This window comes from Pseudovirgaria hyperparasitica (genome assembly GCF_010093815.1).
Source record: "Pseudovirgaria hyperparasitica strain CBS 121739 unplaced genomic scaffold EJ05scaffold_12, whole genome shotgun sequence".
Classification (NCBI taxonomy): Eukaryota; Fungi; Ascomycota; class Dothideomycetes; order Acrospermales; family Acrospermaceae; genus Pseudovirgaria; species Pseudovirgaria hyperparasitica.
In genome coordinates, this window is record NW_022985560.1 from 532,887 (window position 1) to 557,676 (window position 24,790).

Consider the following 24,790-nt stretch of genomic DNA (forward strand, 5'->3'; position numbering starts at 1 on the left):
ATATAGACCTAAGCAACTCTGAGAATCGCTTTCAATCACGCCTTGGCTCGTGTTAAATATACGTTGCTGAAACTGGAACAACGTCTTTTGATAGGATTTTTGAATGGATTTTTGAATCACAAGCTTTCGAATACTATTCTTTTGAATAAAGATTGCCATAACAAGACTCTGTTTTGAATATGGAAAACCTCTTAGAGGGAAGCTTAAAGAACCATGGGATCAAAGAAAGCCTACGCCTTGTATCTTTACTAGGGTAGAGAGATCAAGAGTTAAATCTAGACAAGAGACACAGCGTAGTCCTTACACAGTACTCTCACCAACCATGGACTGAATTGAACCTTTTGACCTGATCACAAGCTGTCTAAATCAAACTTGTATCTCGCGGAGATATACATGTGTCTTCCTGTGTGCTATTCGTGACTCTTAGGGTCTCTATTGCTCTGTTTGATGCCTATTTGTCCTCGCTATACCCGAACTCGGCATTTACCCGTGCGACTGAGGAACCGAGGGGGGAGGAAGGCTCGGAAAGGTTTACGAACTCGTAATGCTTGGATGGTGGTGGTGCGCGTGCGCAATAGAGTGTGCTTTCACGGTCGTCTTTGAGGTATTTGCTGAGCCCTGTCGTCGGCTTGCCTCTTCGTAGGTGTTACTTATCTTATACTCAGTCTCATGGACCAGTAATATGTCGTGAATGTCCCGAGAGAGTAAGGTCTACATGAAGGGTTTTTACACGAGCATTTGACCTTGGGCGCTGATCTCGTGGTATGTCTCTTGTTTCGGTACACTGGTACAGGTCTGGTCCAATTATGTCTCTTGTAGATCACGTATCCGACGCGTTGTGGCTCGAGTATTTGTTTGGTATAGAAGAATCGTGTGGTCTGTGAAGCATGATATCGTCAAGTGTTTTGTGTCTCCACCGGTTTTTCACGAATGAACAGGGTGAAGCTGTGCACTCCCATAAAGATGAAAAGATGCGATATCCATGTATTAACTCCTGGTCCACTGTGTAGAGTGAAAGATGGCTTGAGGACATGGGAAAACACTGCTGTGTGGCTGCGAAGAGATTGGATGTTATCCAAGGTCTTGTGGATTCCTCTTCAAGACTATCACCCTCGACAGCCGAAATTTCAACGACACTGGCTCGATATATTAACCCACTAGTAACCTGTGATGTTAACGTAACTAATCACGAGTTCTTGCAGCACCGATATTGAGTCATTTTGGCACCTGTTTCGAAGTCCTCACGGCGCCTATAACGAATGCCTACCGTGCCATACAGTTCCCGTGGGCAGTCGGCGCCAGTTTAATGTCTCTTCTTATACACAAACCAACCTGAATACATGCTTGTATGTACTGTGTTGCACTCAATCATAAGAAGCTTCATGCAATACGGACTAGGTCCAAATTGTGGAATCACCTCATATGTACATGATAGGCATTTGTTGAGATTAGATCCAAAGGAAAAGAAGGGGAAGACATAGAGAGAAACCATCTACGACAAGCAACTTGGACATACACCTACCACATCGATACCTAGACAACGAATCTAGGCAGACATCACACGATTAGTTTAGGAATACTGTCTATTTATTACTTCTGCACAGATGTGCCATCTCTTTGCTATACCTGTAACCTATATCCACCTTGAAACTCTATACTCTCAATACTTGCTCCCTACACATACATATCATACACCCTCTGGGCAGCACAGTACATATAAACTTATCTATAAAGACCCATGCTATAGCGGTACACCAAAACACATATACTCTTAGACGTAAGACTAACTTAAAGGACTGCGACAAAGGACATCTGAAAGATCCCGTTCCTGACCCGGTATCACATTCTATCTGCAGGCTCATCTCTCAACTATCATCAGGGCCTACTACCGACATATATACTAACTAAACTCGCCCCGTCTCCTAACAGACCACTCACTCCCAGGGCTTCAAACTGCGCTGCTTTGAAAGAATTCCAGCTCCTCCTAATATATTCTACCAGCCATTCCAACTCTTTACCTCTTTTCTTCCAGCAGTCGAGAATTGTGCCCTCGTACCTTGCCATGCGGCATGTTGCCGTCGCAGTGTCGAAGCTGATATTTGCCTCTCGCCTTGAACAGCCCCAAAAGACACAAATGATAAATTCTTGCGACCGTCGACCATCCGTTCTGGACCCTCCATAATGGTCGTTAGTGATAGAAAGTAGTCGAGTACACATATTGTGGCTAGAAACCTGATATCTTGACAGCACTCAGAATCGTCCCGCTAGCTGTGCTAAAGCATAAACCGCAACACGACCACCAAGAGACGCATGTTCGTAAGTGCAGGTACATCACTCTGACTTCTATCAACCCGCCCATACAGCAAAAATCTCCGCCATTCGAGCATTTGTAGGATCTTCGTAACACATGTCGATGTATATACAGAGGCAGTCTCACCAGCTAGAACCCTCATCAGATATACAATACAAACTACGGAGTCCCCACAAACCACTCGAGTCTCCCCAAATCGCAAGAAACTGTCAATAAACCCACACCTCGCCACCCCTAAAACCACAGTCTCGTCATGTACGGACGTTAACATACCTCACCATCTCCCGCACATACACTACACACTGCCAAACGTCCGCTTACCACCGAAGCACACTTTCAAAAGCACATCGCGGCGATGCCCCTTCGTAGCCATCATCCACACATGTACACTGTTATATCGCTATTGAGGTGCATAAGCAGTGCGCCGTCATCATTCACGACATGATCGAAATAGAGACGTCAAAAGTGTACAAGTGTTGAATAATCCGAAAGTTTGATCATACTCGAATGTCTCACGCATAGCTTTCTCCTAAGTCAAACCACCCCCTACGCATTCGAAATTCTACTGAGCTAGTACTGACTTATATGAACAGACAAACAGCTAAACGGATAGACAGCTAAACACAAACAGCTAGACACAAAATCCTACGACCAAACAAGACGAATAAACCGTCCCAAATACCTTACCTTCCCAAAAAAAAAAACACAAACTACGCGATATCCCCAGTCCGCAAAACACATATATCAATCCCATCGATGATCCATGCGCCCAAAAGATTCAGGGAGTACTACACCGCTGTTTGTCTGTCGTAATGTATACACACATACATGTAATATATATACCGTGTACAAAGCCAGGCAAAGGTAAAGAGTATGCCTTGGCTCATGATTCGTAGCTTTTATATGGATCTTTGAAAATGGTAAGGTATTATCCGTATGCTTTGAGCGTGGACCGTGGTTGGTCATGGGACACTGATACTGATGTTAGTGTGAGGAGACGTCAACCTGATGGAATTTGTAAGTGATGGGATCTTCTTCTACAGGTGATATATACAGATTATTGCTACTTTCTTAAAGCGTCACGAACCCTAGAGTCTCTTGTAGACGCCATACATACATAACCGTATATGCTCGACCATGGGCAGAGGGTATGTTTTCTTGTGGCTATGATGGGACATCTGAACGAATGTGTATATAACTAGCAGGCGGTGTGTTGAGTGAAACGGGTCTGCCCGGCTCATGAGGGAGTGGCAAATAGACCGAGATGGCTTCCATCGCAGATAGCACACTAAAGAGTACACAAAGAAGAGACTACGTTACACTTTCTTTAATGCTTAGAAACAGAGTTATCCAGATCCTACCTACATTAACAAGCCGAGAGCTCCTGCATCATAATCATCCAATTGCATCCAGTTTCACTCAATCACATTCCCTGCCTACAGTACGTTTTACAATGTCTCTTATCCACATAGCCACTCCATCGCTTGGAATAATCGCTTGACATCCATCCGTATTCAGGGGCAGGACAGAGCGTCTACTCTGGCCCACGCAACTGCCAGTGTTCGTCCTCGTCGTAATCTAAGCCTCCTACACGGCGGTAGTGGTGGTAGTTGCGGTGGTGACGGTGGCGATGGATTTCAGCCTCAGGAGTAGATTCCAATATCTCTCCTTCTTCGAGCTCGTACATTTCGTCGTCGACCTCGGTGATTGGGGAATGGGCGGTGTCTTCGTCAGCCATTTCCTGCATCATTTCTTGCTTGGGGTTGGATGGGGTGCAAGGCTCGAATTTATGCTCTGATTCTTCCTCGACTTCACGTTCGATTTCTGGCTCGGTTTCATGCTTGATCTCACCTTGGGTGTCGTTCTCGGCGGTGCTGTCTGTGGGCTCTTGTTTGATGGCCTCGCTGATTCTCTCCTCCACTTCCCCTTCCATGTCCTCTTCGATTTTCTCTTCGCCTTCCTCTTCAATGTCCTCTTCAATATCCTCTTCGATCTCCTCATTGACCTCTTCGTTGGCTTCTTCCTCGACTACTTCATCAATTTCCTCCTCGATGTCATCCTCGATTTCGTCTTCAATTTCGTCTTCAATTTCCTCCTCACTCTGATAGTCCTCATACTCGTCCTCGTCCTCGCCTTCGTCATCACTCTCGTCCTCGGTGTCATCTCCCATGCCATCGTCGTCCTTTGCGATATACTTGAGCACTCCAGTCTTAGTTCTCTTGACACGACGGCCATCATTCAGCGTCCGAACTCCACTAGCACGCTTCTTACGATTACGCGGGTCCTTGGGTTTTGGTTGCTCAAAGTAGTTAGTGCAGCCAAGTGTGGAGGTACCGTCGGGGAGAATGTTATCGATAAACTGCTTCTGCAGCCTCTCTAGATGGTGCATTTGTGGCATCCTTTTGCGCTCCCAGCCTATCGCCTCGAGGGTCTGCATCACACGTTCCGGCAGCGGTTGTGGGCGAGGCAGCAGGTGGCGGATATGCACAGCACTGCCCGGCTGGCGCATGTACCAGATCTTGCTAACAGTGTCGTAGTGGATGGGCCAAACGACGTTGTGGAGGAGATTGAGGCCTGGCGGGAAAAGAACGTCAGCTAGAAATGAGGCAATGGAGGATTCAACAAGAACTTCGTACCGCTGAGAGAGCGTCCGACAATGTTCTTGTCTTGCGGGCAGGGCCCTTGTCTACCGCTACCATCTGCAAGCTTGCGACGTCGACTGATGGGTCCTAGACCACCGATCTTAGAGCGGATGCGAGATGCACGGTTACTGAGACGGCGTGGAAGTTGGCTGTAGAACAGAGCAGGGCCAGCTTCGCCGAGTCTGGCAAACTCTTCCGTAGGAGGGACACGTTCGATGATCTACAATTTGTCAGTGGGTAGCGTGCAATTATATGAGGATAGATCCCACATGGTGCAACTTGATACCAAAAGCGGCAGTGAGCGCAACTTGCCAGTCTCCGTTGTTGCTGATGACAGCATCATAAGGGATAAAATCTGGAAGAAACGGGATTTCCTTGAGATGTTTTCCCTGTGGTCCCAACACGGGCGACCCATCTAGATGGTACTTGTAGCTGAGTTGTACCCTATCAGGTTGTGGGAGAAGGACACCCATGAGGGTTGGAAGGTTATCGAGAGAGGCACTCTTCTGTGGTCCAGAGAACAACACATAGTCGATCTTATCATTCAGTGTTCGATACACGATCTTGCCTTTGTCACAGTATTAGTGAACCTATGATCATATCCGAATTGATTTAAGCTGACCTCGAAGTATATTAGTCACGGTAACTGCACCTGGAGGATCGAAGTAGGGCCCATTTGCATTCCTGTAGAGCTTCTCTTCGAGATCACGACACGTATTTGTCTTCTTGGGCTTCTCCTTCCGCCTTGGGGCCAGATACTCAGCTGGCGGTGCAGATGGCTCAGCAGGTGGTTGAGCTCGCTGAAGAGCTACTTGGAAGCGTTCAGTGGCTGCTTGGATTTGTTCACCAGCTGATGGCACACGGACTGTACTCCTGCCGTACACATTGCTATGTTCCAGCAGCAAGTCGAGACGTCTGTCTCGTCCGAACATCTCGTATGTCCAGGCTACATCTCGAGGCGCCGGGAAGCGAGGATATATTCCCGTAGCATGTTCAATTAGACTCCCAAGATTGATAATGGCTTCAACGATAGGTCTGTGCTCATTGCTCGAGTATGGAGCACCCGCATATTGCTGGGCTCGATGAAGATCCTGCTCGGCCAAGAAGCTCAGTGGAGGCCTGCCTAGCTGACCTAGTCTACAGCTTGAAATCGTGTCAGTCCCAAGACGGTAAAGAGGTGATGATCATGATTGTGAGTCGTATAAAGCTTTCGAAACAGACAAAGAAACTTACTTTGTCGTTGATTGATGTCCACGCATGACTACTGTGATACTTGTCCAACAAGTACCAAGACCACCAGGTCGGAGACGATATGCAGATGTTTTAAGAGGACGATAAAGTGTTGAAGAGGAAATTAGGGGTGACAAACACGACCAAAGGGAACGGTTATGGGTCAGTATGACAATGAGGCGCGTGCGACGCTAAGCCATTTCTGGCGTGAATGTTTGTATACGCCCAATACTCGGTCTCCATGGCGTATACATTCACTCGTACTCGACTATTCATGACTTTTATTTTGAATCAGAAGGCCGTTCTCAAGAGTCACTCTCGGTCATTAGGCCTTTGCTATCCCACACCAATCTGTACATGCATTACAAGAGCGCAAACACTACTTGAATCCGATATGTGAAAGATCCGTCGGCTTTATAGTGATGGCCAGCTACTCTAAGAAAATCTGTCTGGGCAAATTAAATTTGCACGAGCGTTGCCGAAGTCCATTTTCACCAGATAATTCAACATAAGACGTGACGTATGTAACATCAGTGAGAAGCCTGGCGACGATTTTTTCACCACAAATAGGCCATATGGCATGCGTTCGTTCGGGTGCTGTGTGCATAGGACAGCCATTAAATTCTTCACTATTGAAAATCACAAGCAATTCTCAAATGTTCACACAAGCTTGCAAGTTCAAATTCCAATGATTTACATTCTATAATCAAAGTTTTCCACGATTGAGTAATCTTTTTGCAGAATGATCGCACAGAGCCGATTACTCTCAGTCTCCTATGATAGAGGCATAAACCCAACCGATAAAGTACGAAGAGAAGCATTGAGCAACAAGATGTACAGGCAGAGGTGAACAAAGCAAATCGACAAGCCATTCACTGCCCGGGTACCCAACTAAATCGGCGCTGAAGCACGCACCCATGATGCGTATACAAAACTGCGTGCCAAAGGTTGATATGTGACGTCTCTTTCGCTGATAATGAGATCTCCTACCTTGGCTGATCTACCCGAACGACATACCGGGCCCGGTCACCTAGAGCGGTTCGCGACACCCCAGCAGCCGCACGAAGTAGACCAGCCGAAGAATAGAAGACCTCATCATCGACGAGCCATCCCAAGTTCCCTGCACCACCTAACTCTACCCCTACTGTTGGAAAGCAGTGGTCTCGAATGTAGATGGCACAAAGGCATCAGGATGGCCGGCCGGAGCATCCATCAGCGTGGCCACCTTGCTGAGCATATCAACCTCCCATTCCTCACCAGAGAGGATACGTCCAGACTCCGTCGTCACCGTAACGAACTTTCGCGACTGGTTCTCAGAAGGCTCTGGATGGACCCACCCCTGATCCCTCTCCGCGTCGGTCATCCACATCTCGTCGAACTTTTCGTACGCAGTGAAGTTCTTCTGACCGACTTTGAAAGACCCGAGATCCGGGTCAAACCAAGCAGCACGGCCAGTGCTGACTTCGACGTAATTTGGAGCTGGCTCAGGTGCAAACTGCGGGACAGTCTCGCCAGACTGTGTGCTGATGCGCGCCGAAGACATCTGTTGCTTCTTAGTCCCTGTTGCAGCCGCTGGCACCCCCTCCTTGAACCCAGGCGCTCCAGCCTCGCAGATAGCTCGCTTCTTCGGCGTCGGACTTCCAGGTTTCCTCTCGACAGACTTGTCCAGACTAGACGGTGCCAACGTGGAGTCTGTGTGAGATGGATCCTCGGGCCCTTTCGCCTGAGATTTCCTGCTCCTTGGAGCCACCTTTGGCCGAGTCCCAGCTTGACTGGAACTCTGCTGAGCTGGAGTGGAACTTTGCATGGCCGCCCATTGCAGCTCTTCGTCATGCTCATCCCTTTTGATCTTCCAATAGAGTTCCTTCTCCGCCTCATGGAAGCTGTCATGTGCCTTAGCGTCGAATGACGCCTGCTTGGGCTGTGCCATCGCTGGCGGAGGACAATAGCTCGACGGCGCATGGGCTGAAGGCGTTGTCGACTTCATGGGGTTCATGAAAACAGGTGGACCCCATGTTCCTTCCGAGATGCTGGCTTTCTGTTGTCCCGGTCCGCTTTTCTTTGCAGGAGCCTTCCTGCTGCTCGGCATCATTTTCCAGCGAGGTCCATTGTACATGGGAGCTGTCTGTGCGATCTCAGCCAACCGTTCCGCACGCTCCTTCTCAGCCAAACGTTCCGCACGCTGCTTCGCCGCCAGGTGCCAAGCCACATGCGCCTTCTTGTCGAATTGGAGAGGCTGGCCGCTGTGGCCCTGAGGAATACGATGACCATGCTGGTTTTGTACAGTATGCTGGCTACTGGGACCCGAGCGATCATGGGTCCCATGTGCAGTGCGTTTCTTGGACGGTGGTGGAAGATCTTCCTGCGTGTTGTGCATTTGCAGCGCAAGCGAGACATCCACAGATTGAGGATCACACTGCACATTGTGCGTTGGTAGACCTTGCTGTCCGAACTTAGGCTGGGATGTCGACTCTACAGTAACCGTAGGCGGAAGTTGTTGGGGACCCTGCAATTGGACAGTAGGCTGGACGGTCTGTCCCTGTTGAACGGTCTGAATTTGCTGAGGCTGAAACTGAGGGGTACTTCCAAAGTTCTGTGCCTGTTGAGGAACTTGTGCCTCTTGAAATGTCTGTGGGTGTTGTACATTGGGCAGTTGCTGAGGCTGAAGCAAGTGCGGAACTTGTTGAAAGTTCTCCGCTCGGCCAGGCTGGAGGATGCTCTGGGCGTGTTGAAAGTTTTGAGCAAGCTGAAAGTTCTGGGCGAGTTGCAGGTCGTGACTCTGTTGATAGTCCTGGGTCTGTGGAAAGTTCTGCACATGCTGAGATTGGAGAAAGTTCGGATTCTCTTGGAAGTTTTGCGCTTGCTCAGGCGGGAAGAAGTTCTGCGAGTTCTGGGTCTGTGTGAAATCCTGGGCCTGTGGAAAGTACTGTTGCTGCGAGAACTGTTGCTGCGAGAGCTGTTGCTGCGAGAACTGTTGCTGCGAGAGCTGTTGCTGCGAGAACTGTTGCTGCGAGAACTGTTGCTCTGCAAAGTGCAGTTGCTCCGGGAAGTACTGTTGCTGTAAGAAGTACGGTTCTTGTGGAAAGTACGGAGCCTGTTGCATGAGCGGTTCCTGTTGAAAGATTGGATCCTGCTGAAAAATCGGATCCTGCTGAAAGATCGGGTCCTGTTGGAAGAAAGGATCCTGTTGGAAGAAAGAATCCTGTTGGAAGAAAGAATCCTGTTGGAAGAAAGGATCCTGTTGGAAGAAAGGATCTTGTTGAAAGAAAGAATCTTGTTGAAAGAATGGATCCTGCTGAAAGATCGGATCCTGTTGGAGAAACGGATCCTGCTGGAAGAATGGATCCTGCTGAAAAACTGAATCTTGTTGAATGAACAGATCCTGCGGAACGGATAGGTCATGAGGAAAGTGTTGTTCAAGATGAGAGTCTTGCAATTGTTGAAGGTTCTCAGCTTCTTGGGGCTGACAAACGTCGTTGATGTTCTGTTGCCCTTGAGTATGGTGCACTTCTTGAGGCTGGGGTATACCCTGGAAGCTCTGTAACGGTTGAAGATCTTCAGGATTCTGCACTTGATGTAACTCAAAAGCATCGGTGACAGCCTGTGCCCCTTGGATGGTCTGTACTTGCGGAATTTGTGAGAAGATCTGTGTCTCCGAAGTGTTTTGCTCTTGCGCAGACTGAGAACGAGGTGTCTCTTGGACGATTGGCATCTCCTGGGCGCTTTGTGCTTGCTGTAGCTGAGGATCGTCAGGGACAATCCTTGTCTCGTCGACATTTGTGGCCTGTGTCTTTTGGGCGGTTTCGATCTGTGTCTCTTGGACGACGGTTTCGACCGCTGTCTCTTTGATGTTTTGCACTTGCTCAAGATCGGGGTCGATCTGTGTCGGTTGAGAGATCTTCTCTTGCTGAGGGGAGGACTGATTTTGGGCAGTGTCCTTTGCGACATGTGTCTCCTGACTGTTTCGCGTTCGTTGGGGCTGAGGAGTGCTATGGGCGATCGGTGTCGCTTGGACGCCTTGCACTTGCTCAGGATTGAGGATCATACATGTCTGTTGAGAATTATGTTCTTGCTGTGATGGAGTCCGAAGCTCAAGCTCAAGAGGGTCGTGGGAAGTCTGTGTATCCTGAACGCTTTGCACATGCTGAGGCTTTTGGGCAATCTGCTTCTCTTGGACAATTTGCATTTGCCCAGAATCCGGGCCGACCTGTGTCTTTTGAGCGTTTTGTACTTGCTTCGGATGAGGCTTTGGGGTGCCTTGAATGTCCTGAGTCTGTTGAAGATGTTGGGTCTGCTGGGATATCAGAGTACTGCGAGTATCCTGTGACTGAGGACTGCTCTTGATATCCTGAGCATTGTGGTCAATTGTCTTCTCGAGAACGTGCTGAGAATCCTTTAGATCCTTATGCATCTTCATTTGACGCTTCCACCTTCTCTCTGCTTGTACATAGGCCAAGCTAATGGGCTTTTGCACCTTACGCTCTGGCTTGTGAGGCTTTATACCACTGTTGCCACTGCGTGACGGTACACGACGATGACTGTTGGAGATCCGGGACTGCTGACCATTCTGGTTCTTTGGCAGGCGTTGCTGCCTTAAACCCTGCATTTCAGCGAGACTAGGCTGTGACTGCACCCTTTGTAAGAAGTCGGAGTACTCGGCAGGTACTCGATGAATTTCGGTCATGACAGCAACAGGGGCTCGATAAGTGCTAGTCTGGGAAGCTGCTGGTGTCTCAAGAGAGGGGGACAGCTCTTGACCTCCAGTCAAAGACACTAAGTCACTATTTGGATGAGCTATAGGATTGACATGATCGCTCGGAGGTGTCGATTCGGGTTGAGTCAAAGATTGGTCTTGGTTACCCAAGCGTGGGTTATGATGTGGGAAGTCCCGGTGAGCCATATTGGTATGGAATAGCGGATAGGCTTGAGACTGCATGTAGTGTGCCATTCCCTGATCCTTGGAGTCGTACGAGGACGAGTAAAGACGATGGGATGGAAACTCCCAGTTCTGAGCGGTGAGATTCTGTGTGTGCTGACGAGGAGGCGGTTGAGGCGGTTGGGGCGGCCTGTTCTGTCCAGTCACTGCGTGATGGTGCTGCTGAGCTGCCAACTGGTGATAATTCCGAACCAATTCCTCATTCTGATTTGTTCGCAGCCACCAGGCTGCGTCCTGGCCAGGTAGGTTCGTTTGAGGGGTCTGCTGCAGCTGGATACCATTGGGAGGATTTACGTAACCATGATTCAATGAGCCGTAATATTGGCCATTGCTATTGAGCGGCTGGAAGTGCTGCTGCGTTGACTCGTTGGTCTTCGCTGCTGATGACCCATGAGTCGGACAGCCATTACTGACGTGAGGTGTTGGAGGAGTTGGAGGCATGTAGCCACCGTACGGAGCCGGATATTTAAGACAATATGGGGACGAGCGGCGCGTGGCAGGCAGAGGCATTGGAAACGTTGGCAAGACGCCGATCTGCTGGCCTCGCTGCTGTTGGTCCGCAAAGTTTGACATGTTGATGTGAGTTGAGCTTTGTTGATTGGAAGAGGAAGCTGATTGTAGGTGGAAGTCAAAGAGGTGCCTTGAGTCGGAAAAGATTGCGCTACACCCTGAATGTTCAGAGAGCACGAGAAGTATGTTTGATGTGAAGATGTTCAATGGAAAACCACAGTTTGGCGTGCCGACGTTGAAGATAGACGTGCAGAATGTTTCTGACACGACAAACAGCCAAACGTGAGGCAAGATTTCCAAAATAACGTTTGTAGGTTCAATGAAGGATGAGGTGAAGCGTGAGATTGCAGGTTGGTCTTTAGTATCGACAGAGAAGAGTTGTTGGAGTGTACGAAGACAAATGTAAGCTTCAAGTAGAGTCTTGAAAGTGGAACTTGACGAGATTGTATGTGTGAGAGTGAGAAAGGGAGGAGGGGAAAGGTTGAGAGCAAAGTTCAGAGCGCTTCAGAGCGCTTCCAGGTGATTACACAATGACCGGCAGAACTCCGTCTATTTGGTTTTCAATGGTACTGAACTGAATAGTGGGCAATAGGCACCCGAAACGCGTGAATAGCCGCTGCTAGACTACATGTGTATTGTAATATTAGGGTGACTAAAGTGAACCTCGACAGCGTAGCAATGATGATTGGCTCAAGCTCCTATTCATAATTGTCTTCCTTGATGAAAATTTGCTCATGCGAGCGGTGAAGTAAGGCATAGCTGGCCACAGACGTAGCTCAACCGTGGGCTCAGCTACCGGCGCAACGAACACTGACACAGCGCGTCGAAATGGGCGGTGTAATTAGGTCAACGCAGCAACCAGTATAATTATAGACCAAGTCTCTAGAAGAAATCTATAAAAATTTAAGGTTATCTCTAAAACTGAGGCTTCTCAGAGACCAGATTACCCCTCCGTAGGGGTCTGTGAAGGGCATTGCGAAGGGACTGTAATCTTCCAACAGGTTTAAAATACGTATTGTTCTACGCGTCTGACGTCAATCGCACATCTGATCAGTTCGAATGGCCTATTATGTATCAAGGGAGATAGCACCGCCAATGACAGAGTCCATATGCCTATTCACTCCAACCTCCCACTTTGCTCCCTGACGATCCGGGAATTGCTCCAAGTTCGGCGATGGCTTTGTGACTCACAAATAAACCCACTCAACAGGATACTGCGGAAGTCCATCTTGCGAGATACGAGACGAGGGGGGGCAAAAAGAACTACGCGTTGATGGCGTCGGCGTCGCAGCACTTGTCCACATTCACACAAAGTACCCCGCCAGATGCCGTTCACATTAAGTCACCCATTGAACAGCGCATCAACGTGAAAGGAAGAAAGGAATCGTGCACAGAGCTGCTTGTACGCGTGATGCACATTCGATCCCATCTTTTCTCTGCAGCGTTTGCAATTTATTCACATTTAGTTTGTTTACGAAGTGACGTTGAACGGCTGCCAGGGATGGCTGCGTTAGTCCAGACTACAGTGGACACCTACAGTAGTTGGAACCTTAACCTTGGAACGTTGATATTATCCAGCCTATTAGGGCAGCCCGAGTTGGTGCTACAGTGCTCTAAGTAGGGGTAGCACTGGTGGACAATGCGCCCTGATCCAACCTATGACTGCAGACGCCCTCCTTTCCTGTTCCTGTTGCTGGGACTCTGAATGCGCACCCAACGCATGTTACAGCACGCTTCTGCAACAGCAAGGCATCAAGGCATCAAGGCATTCAAACATCACATCAAGGCATCAAGGCATCAAGGCATCCTGCACACTGCAGCCGCTGAGAACTGACAGGAGCATTAGACGCGATTCAAACCTTTCATTTCCCCCAAGACGCGACCTGATCTGCCTCCACTCCCAACATCCACTACCGTCGAAGCCTGATCATCAAATCAGCCTCCCGAGCAACACATTGCACTCTTGCACCGACTCACACTCTTGTTCTTCCCACCCTCACCATGTTCAGCGCCTCAATGTTCCGCCGTGCCCCCTCAGGGCTTGCTCCCCTATCACGAAGCTTCACCACGACCCGCGCGCAAAACTCGGCACGCATGAACATCATCGGCCGCCTGGGAGCAGAGCCTGAGCTCGTGAGCACCAGCACTGGACGCGATCTGGTGCGATATGTCATTGGAACTGACAGTGGACCAAAGGACAACAAGAAGACTAGCTGGTTTCGCGTCGCTTGTTTCGACGAGGGCCCGAGGAAAGATTATGTTCTTGGCCTTCCCAAAGGGTAAGTTTTATTCTATTCACAGTTTCTCCGGAGTCATTTCTGAGGTGGCATGGAAATTTGCAAGCGGCGATGGACATTTCCTGCAACATATAAACACAACTTTGGCTGACTTGACCCCTCACAGCTCGCTTGTCCACGTCGAGGCTGATGCGAGAATTGATGTCTACGACGACCCGAACGTAGAGGGTAAGAGAGCTTCGTCTCTCAACCTTGTCCAAAGTAAGTCAATCCAAGACTGTCTTCTCGAGCACCGGCATCACCAAGTGCACTCTCGCGAGCTTATTACACTGGCACTATCCCAGAAAAAGATTGTATCTAATGTGTCGCCACAGGAAGCATCGACGTTCTCGGCCGTCCACGCAACGAGGGCGAGGCGGCTGCCATGAGTGGTTGAGCAATGGCTGAACAAGGTTCCCTGCGTGTTTTATGTTTCTATAATGTGGAATTGGAGGGTTCAGGTGCTCACCACGTGGATGTAGGATGTTTTGTCGATGACTATCGCTGTATAATAGCTTCTGATGATTCCCAACTCTGGCAGTGCCAAATTCATCTGTTTCACTATGCGCATCGCACAATTGCTGTCAAAAACTCGATTACATATGCAGCTGAAAACTCTACTAGTCAACAAATTGCGTATCTGAATTACCGCAGCTCTTGTGCTGCTCTTCATCCTCTTGACTCAACTCGCAAAATCTAGTTGTATATGAAAAAAGGCTTGGCGCTCGGGGGTCTTGAACTTCTCGCCGCAACGTACTAGGCCCTTCAAGCCGATCTCAACTCTACACACAAACCACCACAAGCATGACCACGCTCTTTCGACCGAGGGCCTATCTACTCTGGAAGCATGGTCTTCACATACGGTCATCCCAATTTCAACGTTGCTTCGCCACCACCTCCGATTCAAGGCAAGTTCGGGCCCTCGCCTACCCGTAGGCCCAAAACTCGTTACCGATCCATATACTAATAAATTCCAATCACAGACCATATGACGTCGTCGTAATTGGTGGAGGGCACGCAGGCTGTGAAGCCAGCGCTGCCGCAGCACGCTCTGGCGCCCGTACCGCTCTCATCACACCGAAATTGGACAACCTGGGGACGTGTTCTTGCAATCCGTCGTTTGGCGGCATCGGAAAGGGCACACTGCTCCGCGAAGTCGATGCGCTGGATGGTCTAGTAGGAAAAGTAGTGGATAAGGCAGGCGTACACTTCCGAGTGCTGAACAGGGCCAAGGGTCCGGCGGTGTGGGGACCAAGAGCGCAGATAGATCGAGCGCTTTACAAGAAGCATATGCGAGAAGAAGTTACAAATTACAGGAACCTGAGTGTTGTCGAGGCGAGCGTCGCTGATATTGTGATTGAGAAAGACGGCGCAATAGGGTCCGGGAGACATGGGAAGATTACGGGCGTGAGGCTAGAGAGTGGTGATGTGATACCAACGAAGAGCGTTGTGATCACGACGGGGACCTTTTTAAGTGGTGAAATACATCTCGGGCTCCAGGTGTGGCCAGCAGGGAGGATAGGCGAGGATGCCACATACAGTTTGGCAACGTCGCTGAAAGAGGCTGGGTTCCAGACTGGACGCTTGAAGACAGGCACACCGCCGAGATTGGATCGCAAGACAATTGAGTTCTCTGGCTTGGTGGTACAACCTGGAGACGAGTCACCAGCACCTTTCAGTTATCTGAATAACAGAGTTGCGGTTGACAAGCAGCTTCATTGCTACGAGACGCATACGAACCATGAAACGCACAATATTGTTCGCGCAAACCTTGACAAGACGATTCACATACGGGAAACAGTCAACGGGCCACGATATTGTCCGTCTATAGAATCTAAGGTCACGAGATTTGCGGACAAGCAGCAACACATCGTATGGCTAGAGCCAGAGGGCTTCGACAGTGAGCTTATCTATCCCAACGGTATATCGATGACATTACCTCCTGAAATCCAGGAACAAGTGATAAAGTCTATCAAAGGACTCGAGAATGCCGTACTCGTGCAGGATGGCTATGGCGTGGAGTACGACTATGTTGACCCAAGGAGTCTCCTGTCGACGCTCGAGACCAAGGCAATCCAGGGCCTGTTCCTTGCGGGTCAGATCAATGGTACTACTGGATATGAGGAGGCTGCAGCTCAGGGTGTGGTCGCTGGTACTAATGCAGGACTGACGGCACAGAGCAAGCAGCCGCTCAATTTGACCCGAGCTGATGGGTACATTGGAATCTTGATTGACGATCTTATAACAAAGGGCGTATCCGAGCCATATCGGATGTTCACATCTCGGAGCGAATACAGGATGAGTGCCCGAGCAGATAACGCGGACACACGTCTGACCCCGTTGGGTCGCACAGCCGGTGTCGTCGGCGACGAACGGTGGGCCAGCTACAGCAATGAACAGGAACAAATCAAGCGCTTAAGCAAGATCTTGTCTGACAAGAAGCTGTCGTCGGCACGATGGCAGGAGGCTGGGATACACGTGCGCATGAACGGCGAGTCACGGAGCGCTTACGAAGTCATGCGTGTCCGGCACAGCGTGAATGACACCGTCAACATCAGCAGACTGGAAGACATAGTTCCTGAAATCAAAGATTACAGCCAGAGGATACAGACCAGAGTTGAGATTGAAGCCACATATGCGCCATATATAAAGCAGCAGCAGGCTATAAGGGCCGCGTTCCTTCGGAACGAAAGTCTCAAATTACCGCTTGACACCGATTACTCGGCTATACTGGGTCTGAGTAACGAAGAGAAGCGAGTGTTGAATCAGTTCAAGCCAGAAAGCATCGGACAGGCGAATCGGATTGAGGGTGTCACACCAAGCGGTATGCTGACGCTGTTGGGCTACGTCAAAGGGTACAGAAGAGTTCGAAGAAGTCAGGAACTAGAACAGCGAGGTCCAGACGCCGAAGCGAAGGCAGCTATTTTTGCCAATGCTGAATAGTGTCCCAGGACACATATGTACATGTATGAAATGCATCCATTGGTGTTGCCGGGTTGAGCATTTCCGGCGTTCACGTTGTACAATGGAGTATACTCCGAAGCCTGTCTGACAAGGCACAGCACCACTTGGCTGCGCTCATTTATTGTATATAATGTATATAGTGTATACAACAGACGAATCTAAACATAGAAGCTTCGTAAACCCACTCGCAGAGCTAGGGCAACAGGGACGATCGTGGTAGTATATGATTCGCCTCACTGCCTCACTGCCTTGGAGTTGGGCCGCGTACGCGCTAGTTCTGATATCTCGACTTCTTCACTTCAGGCCCACTCAAGCTCGTCTTCCACGCAACATGACATCACCAACGTCCATCTCCAACGCATCCTCATGAGCTGACTGCTCACTCCGCTCACTTCTCATACATCAGTCCATCACGTCCGCGCATACCGAGTGCGGCGTCACATTCGGCTGCCATGTTCATACCACGGGAAGCTGGCTCCTCCGATCTCACATTTTTTTTAGACTCGTATACATCCATAGCACTCGAGACATCGGCTCATTTACCCAAGAAGGGCGCAGGGAGCTGGTCCTCGCTGATCGGCATTGTCGCAGCACTCGTGGGCAACGTTCTCATCAGCGTCGCGCTGAATATCCAGCGCTACGCACACATCAGACTGGAACGAGAAGCAGAGGAGAAAGAGAGGCGGCTGAAGAGAGAGCGTGCAGAGATTGAGAGTGCAGGGTATGGCACGAATGGCGTTGGGTCACAGTCTATAGATGATATGGATGGAAAGAGGAGTAACGGGAAGAATGTTGATGGTCATGGGGGTGATGCAGATAGCATTGATACTGGAGAGGCAGAGCCGCTTCTGTCGAGGTCTGGTCACGGACGCGCATCGAGCGACTCGGAGGCTACAATTCGACCTGATAGCGATGAGCTGCGCACGACGAATTACCTCAAGTCGCCGTACTGGTGGACTGGTATCATACTTATGATCATCGGAGAGGCCGGAAACTTCCTCGCGTACGGCTTCGCTCCCGCTTCGATCGTCTCACCCCTCGGAGTCGTTGCTTTGATCTCAAACTGTATCGTCGCGCCTATCATGTTCGGCGAGGTGTTTAGGAAGCGGGATTTCTTGGGCGTGTTGATCGCGGTCGGAGGTGCTGTGACGGTGGTGTTGAGCGCGAAGAGCGATAACCCAAAGCTGGGGCAACATGAGATATGGGACGCAATTTCACGGACAGAATTCGAGGTCTACCTCGGGATTACCTGTGGCCTGATCGTAGTGTTGATGGTGCTGAGCGGGAGATACGGAGCAAAGTCGATAGTGATTGACTTGGGGCTTGTTGGATTATTTGGTGGGCTCTTTTCTCGATATCAATTTCAAAGGCCATTTCTGACTTATCATAGGCGGCTATACAGCCCTATCAACCAAAGGCGTCGCCTCTCTCCTCTCCTACAGGTTCTGGCGCATCGTTACTTTCCCCGTAACCTACCTTCTCGCCTTCATCCTCATCTTCACGGCCGTCATGCAGATCAAATACGTCAACCGCGCCCTCAAGCGCTTCGACGCAACTCAAGTCATCCCCACGCAATTCGTCCTCTTCACCCTCTCAGTCATCCTCGGCTCCGCAATCCTCTACCGCGACTTCGAACGCACAACCCCGGAAGACGCCGGCAAATTCATCGGCGGCTGCGCCATGACCTTCGCAGGCGTGTGGCTCATCACATCCGGCCGCCCGCGCCCGGCCGACGACGAAGAGCGCGGCCCGGAGCCCCCAGACGCAATCGACCTTGCAACCGGTGACCCCTACACCGACACGCCCGAAACTCCAAAAGCCCGCAAGCGCAGCAACTCGCCTCGATCACCTCCCTCATCGGCATCCCGCACCCTCGACCCCCCCTCCTCCCCACGTCCATCAACACCTTCCTCCCCATCCCATACAGCGACCCCCTCCCGCTCCGGTATCCCCTCCCCATACACCTCCCTCCACCGCGCCATAACATCTCCCCCTCTCCCTCCCCTCGCACCCACAACCCCATCCGCCTCCCTCAGCACGCCCAACCTCCCAATCCCAACCATCCTCTCCTCCTCCCGCCCCTCTACGCCCACACCCACAACCCCTCGCCCACACACAACCCGCATCGCCTCCGACGTCGTCCTCGACGCCCCCAGCACCCCCGTCGCCCAACGCCTCGTCAATGAACGCACCGCTGCGTCCTCGAAACACTCCCCCGCGCCCCCGCTCCTCATGAATAGCCCTCTGACGGGTAGTCTGAGCGCTATGGTGGATAGTCTGCGGAGGGGTCATAGTGTGCGTGGACGGCGGAGTGTGGAGCGTTTGGGTGTGATGAGGTCTGGGACGGGGGAGAGTGGGGTGGATGATATGAGGCGGGGTGGTGGTGGTGGGAGGGAGGGAGAGGAGCAAGAGGACGACGAGAGGAGGAGGATTGTGAGGGGGCGTAGTCTGAGTAATACGTTGGGTGAGTGGGTGAGGGGGTTTATTGGTGATGGGGCTGGGGATGAGAGTGGTGGGAGTGGTAATGGGAATGGGACCGGACCTGGGAGCGGAAGTGGAGGGACAAATGCGATACAATGAGACGCAATAAGATAATAGATGATGATAATGTTGTATGTCCGCAGGGGAGAGGGTGGTCAGGCGTTATATAGCATAGCATTTTCTACAGCGGGCGGGCAGAGCATAAGTCAGCCAGCGTACATGTACGTACATACGGGACTGTATTGGAATGGAGTGGTATAGAACATGTGCACGATCAAAATCCAACCTTGCCTGTACAGCAAGTGTAGAGTGTATATGCAAAGAAGGCAAATAGTGAAGTCAATAGTCGAGTGGTGGTATATCGCTAATATCAAAATCAATGGCCTCGAGCTCCCCCTGCCCTCCTGAAAATAAAAGTCTAGGCTGTTAATATGCCCTCATTCAGTCGCGACAGAGCCAGAGGCTAGTATACGCCGACGCCAACAGCCAGTCTCAACGCCTCGGCCGTCTGCTCGAGATCTCGCAACATCTGTATCAGCGTCAACCACGCCACTACCAATCGCCAGCCGTACACAAGACGCTGCACCTATTCAAAAAGAAACACAGTACTGTCAGTCATGAGCCAAACAGCTTTCTCCATAGGGACTTTATTTGAATTACCACAAACGACACGGCAAGTGCTGGCAGTAGTATCTGCACAAACTCATACGGCGCCGCCGGTTTCACGGCCGTCTCGACGACTTTCATGTCCTGAGCCGGGAAATCGAATTGGTAGCCGTCCTCACTCTGCGGTGGGTGGTCGGCCAGGAACCGCTCGACGTCACCGTCGTCGTTTGCGTTGAAGCTACCGTGCGTCATGTACCTGTCCATCAACGCGTCTTTCTCACGCCATCGGTCCATGAGCCAGTTATAAAATCGCTTCTCGGCCTTCGCTTCGGCATCGGGGCCGATGTCGTCGGTCGGGAGTGGATGAAGTGGGATCGAGGACATAGGAAAGCGCCGCCAATGAAGGGAAACAGATTTAGGGGGGCGGCCTTCGAAGTATGTGCTACGGAGCGTAAAGACGTCTTGACCATATTCACCTGGTCTGAGAAAGTCAGCTCGCGTTGCGGAGGTAGACAGTATAGACTTACGGAACGCCTTCGTAGGCCATGGTACAATCATACACGTGGTCGACAGACTTGTCGAGCTGACGGAGTGTGAACAACAAGCCTTTTGAACGTGGGAGCAAACAGTGTTTCAAGTCCTGCTCGCCGCTTTTACTTGCCCACTTGGCGCTGCCGTTGCGTCCGTTGAACGACAGGTTTGTGCCTTCTGGAAACATGAGAAACCACATTGGGTTCAGGGTTGTCTTTCCCGGTGCGACTTGAGCGTTGAGCTGTTCGAGCCGACGCCTCATCCTTTTTTCGTCGTTGGCCCACTTCCGGTCCATGAAGACGAATCCATAGAGCGTCATGCCTTGTCCGATGACTGGAATGAATTGGAGGGACCGCTTGAGCATTATGTAGATGTAGCCGTGCACTTTATTGGCGTAGGCCATCCACCACAAATAGATCCAGTCAGTGTAGATCTGTTTTTGTTGATTAGAGTCTTATCGCTCGACTAAAAGAAGAGCCTACCTGGTGGTTCGCAATCATGACCATCCTTGGGGAGAATGTGGTCTCCAATCGCCCATCGCTAGTCTGCTTGAGCTGCCCTTCGACACTCTTGTCTCCGTACACTCGCATGATGGTCGGGCTCCACAGCTCGGTCATGAAGATCAGGACCAGGGCAAAATGCTCTTTCGTCCATGCCATCCACCGGTAGTAGTATGCTTTGTTCCAGAGGTATAGTGGGAGGCCCAACAATTGTGTTGAGAATATCCTAGTAACTCGTCAGATTTCCCCCCAGCTCTTGCCTATGTGTGTTACCTACAGAAGACTGCATGTGAAAAAATACAGGCCAAACAGGACCATGAGTATGCCTTGCTTGCTCCCACCATGCTTAATCGGGCCCGCCGGATGTCCCTCGTCAACCTTCGATGACGTGGTAGTGGCCGGTCGGCGCTGTCGCAGCTCGCCTGAATCCATAGTATATAAAGCTATATAAAGCTTTAGTAGACTAGCTGGGTGCTCCAATGGGTATATGCAGAGGCTCTAGGGCTTTATCAAGAGCCAGTATAGATCGCGTGCTCGGAGGATAGGTCTATCGCGGAGACTGGAGAAGCTGCTAGGGAAATGAAGCTGCGGCCTCGAGCAGGTAGGGAATCGTGTGCGGACGAAGAGCGTTTCATTGCATGGTTGAGGTAGGGGGCAGGACTGGGAAGATGGTTTAACGCTCTGACCAGCAGGCAACAGTGAGTAGTAGGAATGTGGAGGCGGAGTAGGAGTTAGGAATGAGATATGAATGAGGGAGACTTGGCACTCAGAGCATGGGATCATGTCACCTAACATCCGGGGTGGGGCTGGCTTATCTTAGCTGGAGTACCTCAGGCACTCAAACCCAACCCCTTTGCCAAGCCGCTAATTACATACATTCTAACAGAGAGTCTAAAACTTGTTAGATCCTCAATTATCTAAGATTATGTATGAAATATACTTATTATTAGTCTTATTCTATACTAGCTATATAAAGTTATATATGATACAGATAAAGTATCCAAAGAAGAGTAGTCTTGTATATTAATGATACGCTAGATACTCATTTTCTATGTGCAAGAGTACTCTTACACCAAGGCCATACCTACCCTCATACAACCCTGACTGATGTTCGATATTGGGGATGGGCTGGCAGTCAGTCGTACTTACAAACCGGTAGAGACGTTAATTAATGACGAACCATGTGATCATTGAATCTCATCGCTTTCGTGTGGGATTTCTCGAATGCATTCATTGGTAAAGAGCAAATTACGGAAATTGGATCCGACTTAGGAAGAATACAATTGTCTTCGTTTCTTCAACAAATACTCGCCTGCGTTCAAAGAATTCTTCCATCTTCTTGGTTGCTGTTGAGAGCGACAATTTTCCAACGGTTCGATGTCGACCTCGTAGTCTGGAAAGCTGAAGAACGCAATACTGAATCGCTCAGGGGTATCCGTCTGCATTCCGCTATCTTGTGTATCTCGAAAACCTGGAGGCCATGTAACTCTGTGAACGGTACTCGGCCAACGTCCATTTGTCCAACGCATAAGCAGATAGCCAACATTCACGAGGATAGCCTGGCTGTCAGGGTGGACATCTATAAAGTTAGCTGTCTTTTCGATAGCTACGGTGGTAGTCTCCCTCGTTGAGTCATGATCCGCGACTTGGAGGCCACCGATGCCATGCTGGAATAGTAGCGTAATCGTTCCGAGATCTGAATGCGCCATGCCCCTGACGAAATTTCCCCTTTGACGCACAGCAGGATAATGTAGAAAGCTAACCACATCGGCGGATCCCGAATGGTGTTTACTGAGAGAGTCGTTTGTATCCAGTTTAAAGATTAAATCGATGCATTCGAACAGTTCGGAAATCAACCGCGAGCAAGCCTATAAATGGTGAGCTTAGTATTGGCAGGTGTAGTTCACAGATACATGATAGAATGTCTCAGCGCATTCCCGAAAGCCAGGAAGCTTTTCAGGCGAAGGCCAGGACTCCATATCACTGTCCTCGGGATTCCCGAAATCGAAATTCTCTTTATGAGAACGCTCACCGCGCACGATTTCCTTGCCGATGCCTAAGTATCCGTGGCGCATTTTGTGCACTGAAGGGCTCAATTGGCTTTTCTCATGAACTGGCAATTCGAAAAATCGCTCACTCTAGTTACGTTATTGCTATGCTTGGCATCAAATAGATGGATGTACCCAATAGAAGCACTCGTCAATGATGCTTTGCTCAATTCCATGATTGATAAGTGAGAGAAATCCAGATGTGGTAAGAGCTTTATCAATGTCATAGGCGACAGACTTTCGTTCGTTCGTCGATCCCCCAATAAAGCGGCCAAAGTCAATGACAGAAATTTGCCCGGCCATGTCCAAAACTTAAGGTGTTGTTGCAAGGCGAGGTCAAGGATACTTGTGGTCTGTACACACGGAAAATACTTCTGCCGACTCAGGTTTGGTTCGAAACGTCATACGAGCATGGATAACCGACAAGGCCCTCATAAGTCTGAAACCATTACAGTACAATGCATTACTATCCGCCAGTCCTTCACCCATCATTGATAGCTAAGCTTCGGTCGGCCACGTTTACCACTTCAACACTAAAGTTTTACTGCATGTCCACCATGGACCTCCAAATTTCCAGCCACAGTGATCGCTCGAAGGTCCTTCGTGACGTTGAGCATCTACGCTCGCAAGGCTGGGAAGTGAAGGACAACACCCTGCAGAAGACATTTTACTTCAAAACGTACACAAAAGTCCTCGTAAGTTTTCTTGCTGATTCACTACAATCTTCTAAGACCTCTAGGACTTTCATCAGGTCATTGGCATCAAAAGCAAATCCATGAACCATCATTCAACAATGAAATCAGTACGCCACCACCGATTCTCTCATTTATACTATCTCACAGTTCTAGGACTACAACTCCCTAACTGTTGTGTGGACAACTCATGATCCTCCTGGACTTTCCGAGAAAGACACAATAATGGGCGAGTATTGTGACGAGCACTCCTCTGCCATAGGAACTATTGACAAATCCAAGATACGGCAATGCGGTTCAGCTACGCCTGGATTATAAGCTAATTCATTAATCACAATGCTCGGACTCCATTAAGAGACTTATGAATACCTATGGACCGAAGCGCAACACTTGAACGTGCATATGGTTTAAGCTAGGAGGCTCAAGGACCAAATTCCATCAGTACCAGAAGGATACACTTCTGCTTGATAGATGCGATATATAGCTTCGCGTGCAGCAAAATCACATTCGCGGCGTCATTAGGATTTTCTATCCCGCAATCAGTAACTCGATATGGAACATCTTGATACTAATGTTGATGTACGATTTTCTATCGCATGACTGGTTCGGGGGCCAGTGGACCGGTCTTGCTCTCTGTGACATGATACACATGGTCATCAATAGCATCTTTATAGACGCCCATACCTCTTACCATATATATGTCCGACATCTAAACACATTTATCTGTATCACAGCTGGGCCGATTTTGCCAGAAGATCTGATTTTCAGTATCTATATTCCACTAGGTTGACATTCCCATGTAGTGGATGAGGTCGGACTGAGCGGCTGCTTGCCAATTCTAGTATTCACGACTATCAGATTCTCACTTATAAGCTCTTGTGCATTTATCAGTGCCACCTACAGCCATGCACTCTGTCGATATGTACGTAGATGGAGAGGACCCTCCGCCAAGGAGAGTTTTAACGAGAAAGAAGAGAAAGAAGAGAAAGAAGAGAAAGAAGAGAAAGAAGAGAAAGAAGAGAAAGAAGAGAAAGAAGAGAAAGAAGAGAAAGAAGAGAAAGAA

At 49.7% G+C, this 24,790-nt stretch overlaps 8 protein-coding genes across 8 annotated transcripts; 4 read left to right on the forward strand and 4 right to left on the reverse strand.

Moving 5' to 3' along the window:
- Positions 1-3,775: 3,775 nt before the first annotated feature.
- EJ05DRAFT_478009 (uncharacterized protein) lies at positions 3,776-5,490 on the reverse strand. Its single transcript, XM_033744361.1, has 3 exons — positions 5,223-5,490; positions 4,948-5,173; positions 3,776-4,885 (listed from the first exon to the last, which is right to left on the reverse strand). The coding sequence occupies exons 1-3, from the start codon at positions 5,424-5,426 to the stop codon at positions 3,846-3,848; spliced, it is 1,470 nt and encodes a 489-aa protein (XP_033598409.1). The 5' UTR covers positions 5,427-5,490; the 3' UTR covers positions 3,776-3,845.
- Positions 5,491-7,324: 1,834 nt separating this feature from the next.
- EJ05DRAFT_518547 (uncharacterized protein) lies at positions 7,325-11,692 on the reverse strand (the record flags this gene model as incomplete). The annotated part of the gene is made up of 1 exon (XM_033748700.1): positions 7,325-11,692. The coding sequence occupies one exon, from the start codon at positions 11,690-11,692 to the stop codon at positions 7,325-7,327; it is 4,368 nt and encodes a 1,455-aa protein (XP_033598410.1).
- A 1,842-nt stretch (positions 11,693-13,534) lies between these two features.
- On the forward strand, positions 13,535-14,576 carry EJ05DRAFT_539797 (ssDNA binding protein). Its single transcript, XM_033749547.1, has 3 exons — positions 13,535-13,908; positions 14,033-14,127; positions 14,241-14,576. The coding sequence occupies exons 1-3, from the start codon at positions 13,631-13,633 to the stop codon at positions 14,300-14,302; spliced, it is 435 nt and encodes a 144-aa protein (XP_033598411.1). The 5' UTR covers positions 13,535-13,630; the 3' UTR covers positions 14,303-14,576.
- A 104-nt stretch (positions 14,577-14,680) lies between these two features.
- Positions 14,681-17,033, forward strand: EJ05DRAFT_467391 (glucose-inhibited division protein A subfamily). The gene is made up of 2 exons (XM_033742843.1): positions 14,681-14,813; positions 14,889-17,033. The coding sequence occupies exons 1-2, from the start codon at positions 14,710-14,712 to the stop codon at positions 16,846-16,848; spliced, it is 2,064 nt and encodes a 687-aa protein (XP_033598412.1). The 5' UTR covers positions 14,681-14,709; the 3' UTR covers positions 16,849-17,033.
- On the forward strand, positions 17,021-19,722 carry EJ05DRAFT_467392 (DUF803-domain-containing protein). Its single transcript, XM_033742844.1, has 2 exons — positions 17,021-18,207; positions 18,260-19,722. Exons 1-2 carry the CDS (start codon positions 17,322-17,324, stop codon positions 19,447-19,449), a joined length of 2,076 nt encoding a protein of 691 aa, XP_033598413.1. The 5' UTR covers positions 17,021-17,321; the 3' UTR covers positions 19,450-19,722.
- Positions 19,723-19,813: 91 nt separating this feature from the next.
- EJ05DRAFT_539800 (acyltransferase-domain-containing protein) lies at positions 19,814-21,736 on the reverse strand (the record flags this gene model as incomplete). Its single annotated transcript, XM_033749548.1, has 5 exons — positions 21,265-21,736; positions 20,970-21,213; positions 20,484-20,920; positions 20,011-20,437; positions 19,814-19,936 (listed from the first exon to the last, which is right to left on the reverse strand). Exons 1-5 carry the CDS (start codon positions 21,417-21,419, stop codon positions 19,814-19,816), a joined length of 1,386 nt encoding a protein of 461 aa, XP_033598414.1. The 5' UTR covers positions 21,420-21,736.
- A 519-nt stretch (positions 21,737-22,255) lies between these two features.
- On the reverse strand, positions 22,256-23,338 carry EJ05DRAFT_512539 (Clavaminate synthase-like protein; the record flags this gene model as incomplete). The annotated part of the gene is made up of 3 exons (XM_033748344.1): positions 22,256-22,855; positions 22,901-23,125; positions 23,171-23,338. 3 exons carry the CDS (start codon positions 23,336-23,338, stop codon positions 22,256-22,258), a joined length of 993 nt encoding a protein of 330 aa, XP_033598415.1.
- A 254-nt stretch (positions 23,339-23,592) lies between these two features.
- EJ05DRAFT_502438 (transcriptional coactivator/pterin dehydratase) lies at positions 23,593-24,045 on the forward strand (the record flags this gene model as incomplete). The annotated part of the gene is made up of 3 exons (XM_033747255.1): positions 23,593-23,730; positions 23,775-23,837; positions 23,884-24,045. 3 exons carry the CDS (start codon positions 23,593-23,595, stop codon positions 24,043-24,045), a joined length of 363 nt encoding a protein of 120 aa, XP_033598416.1.
- Between the last annotated feature and the right edge of the window lie 745 nt (positions 24,046-24,790).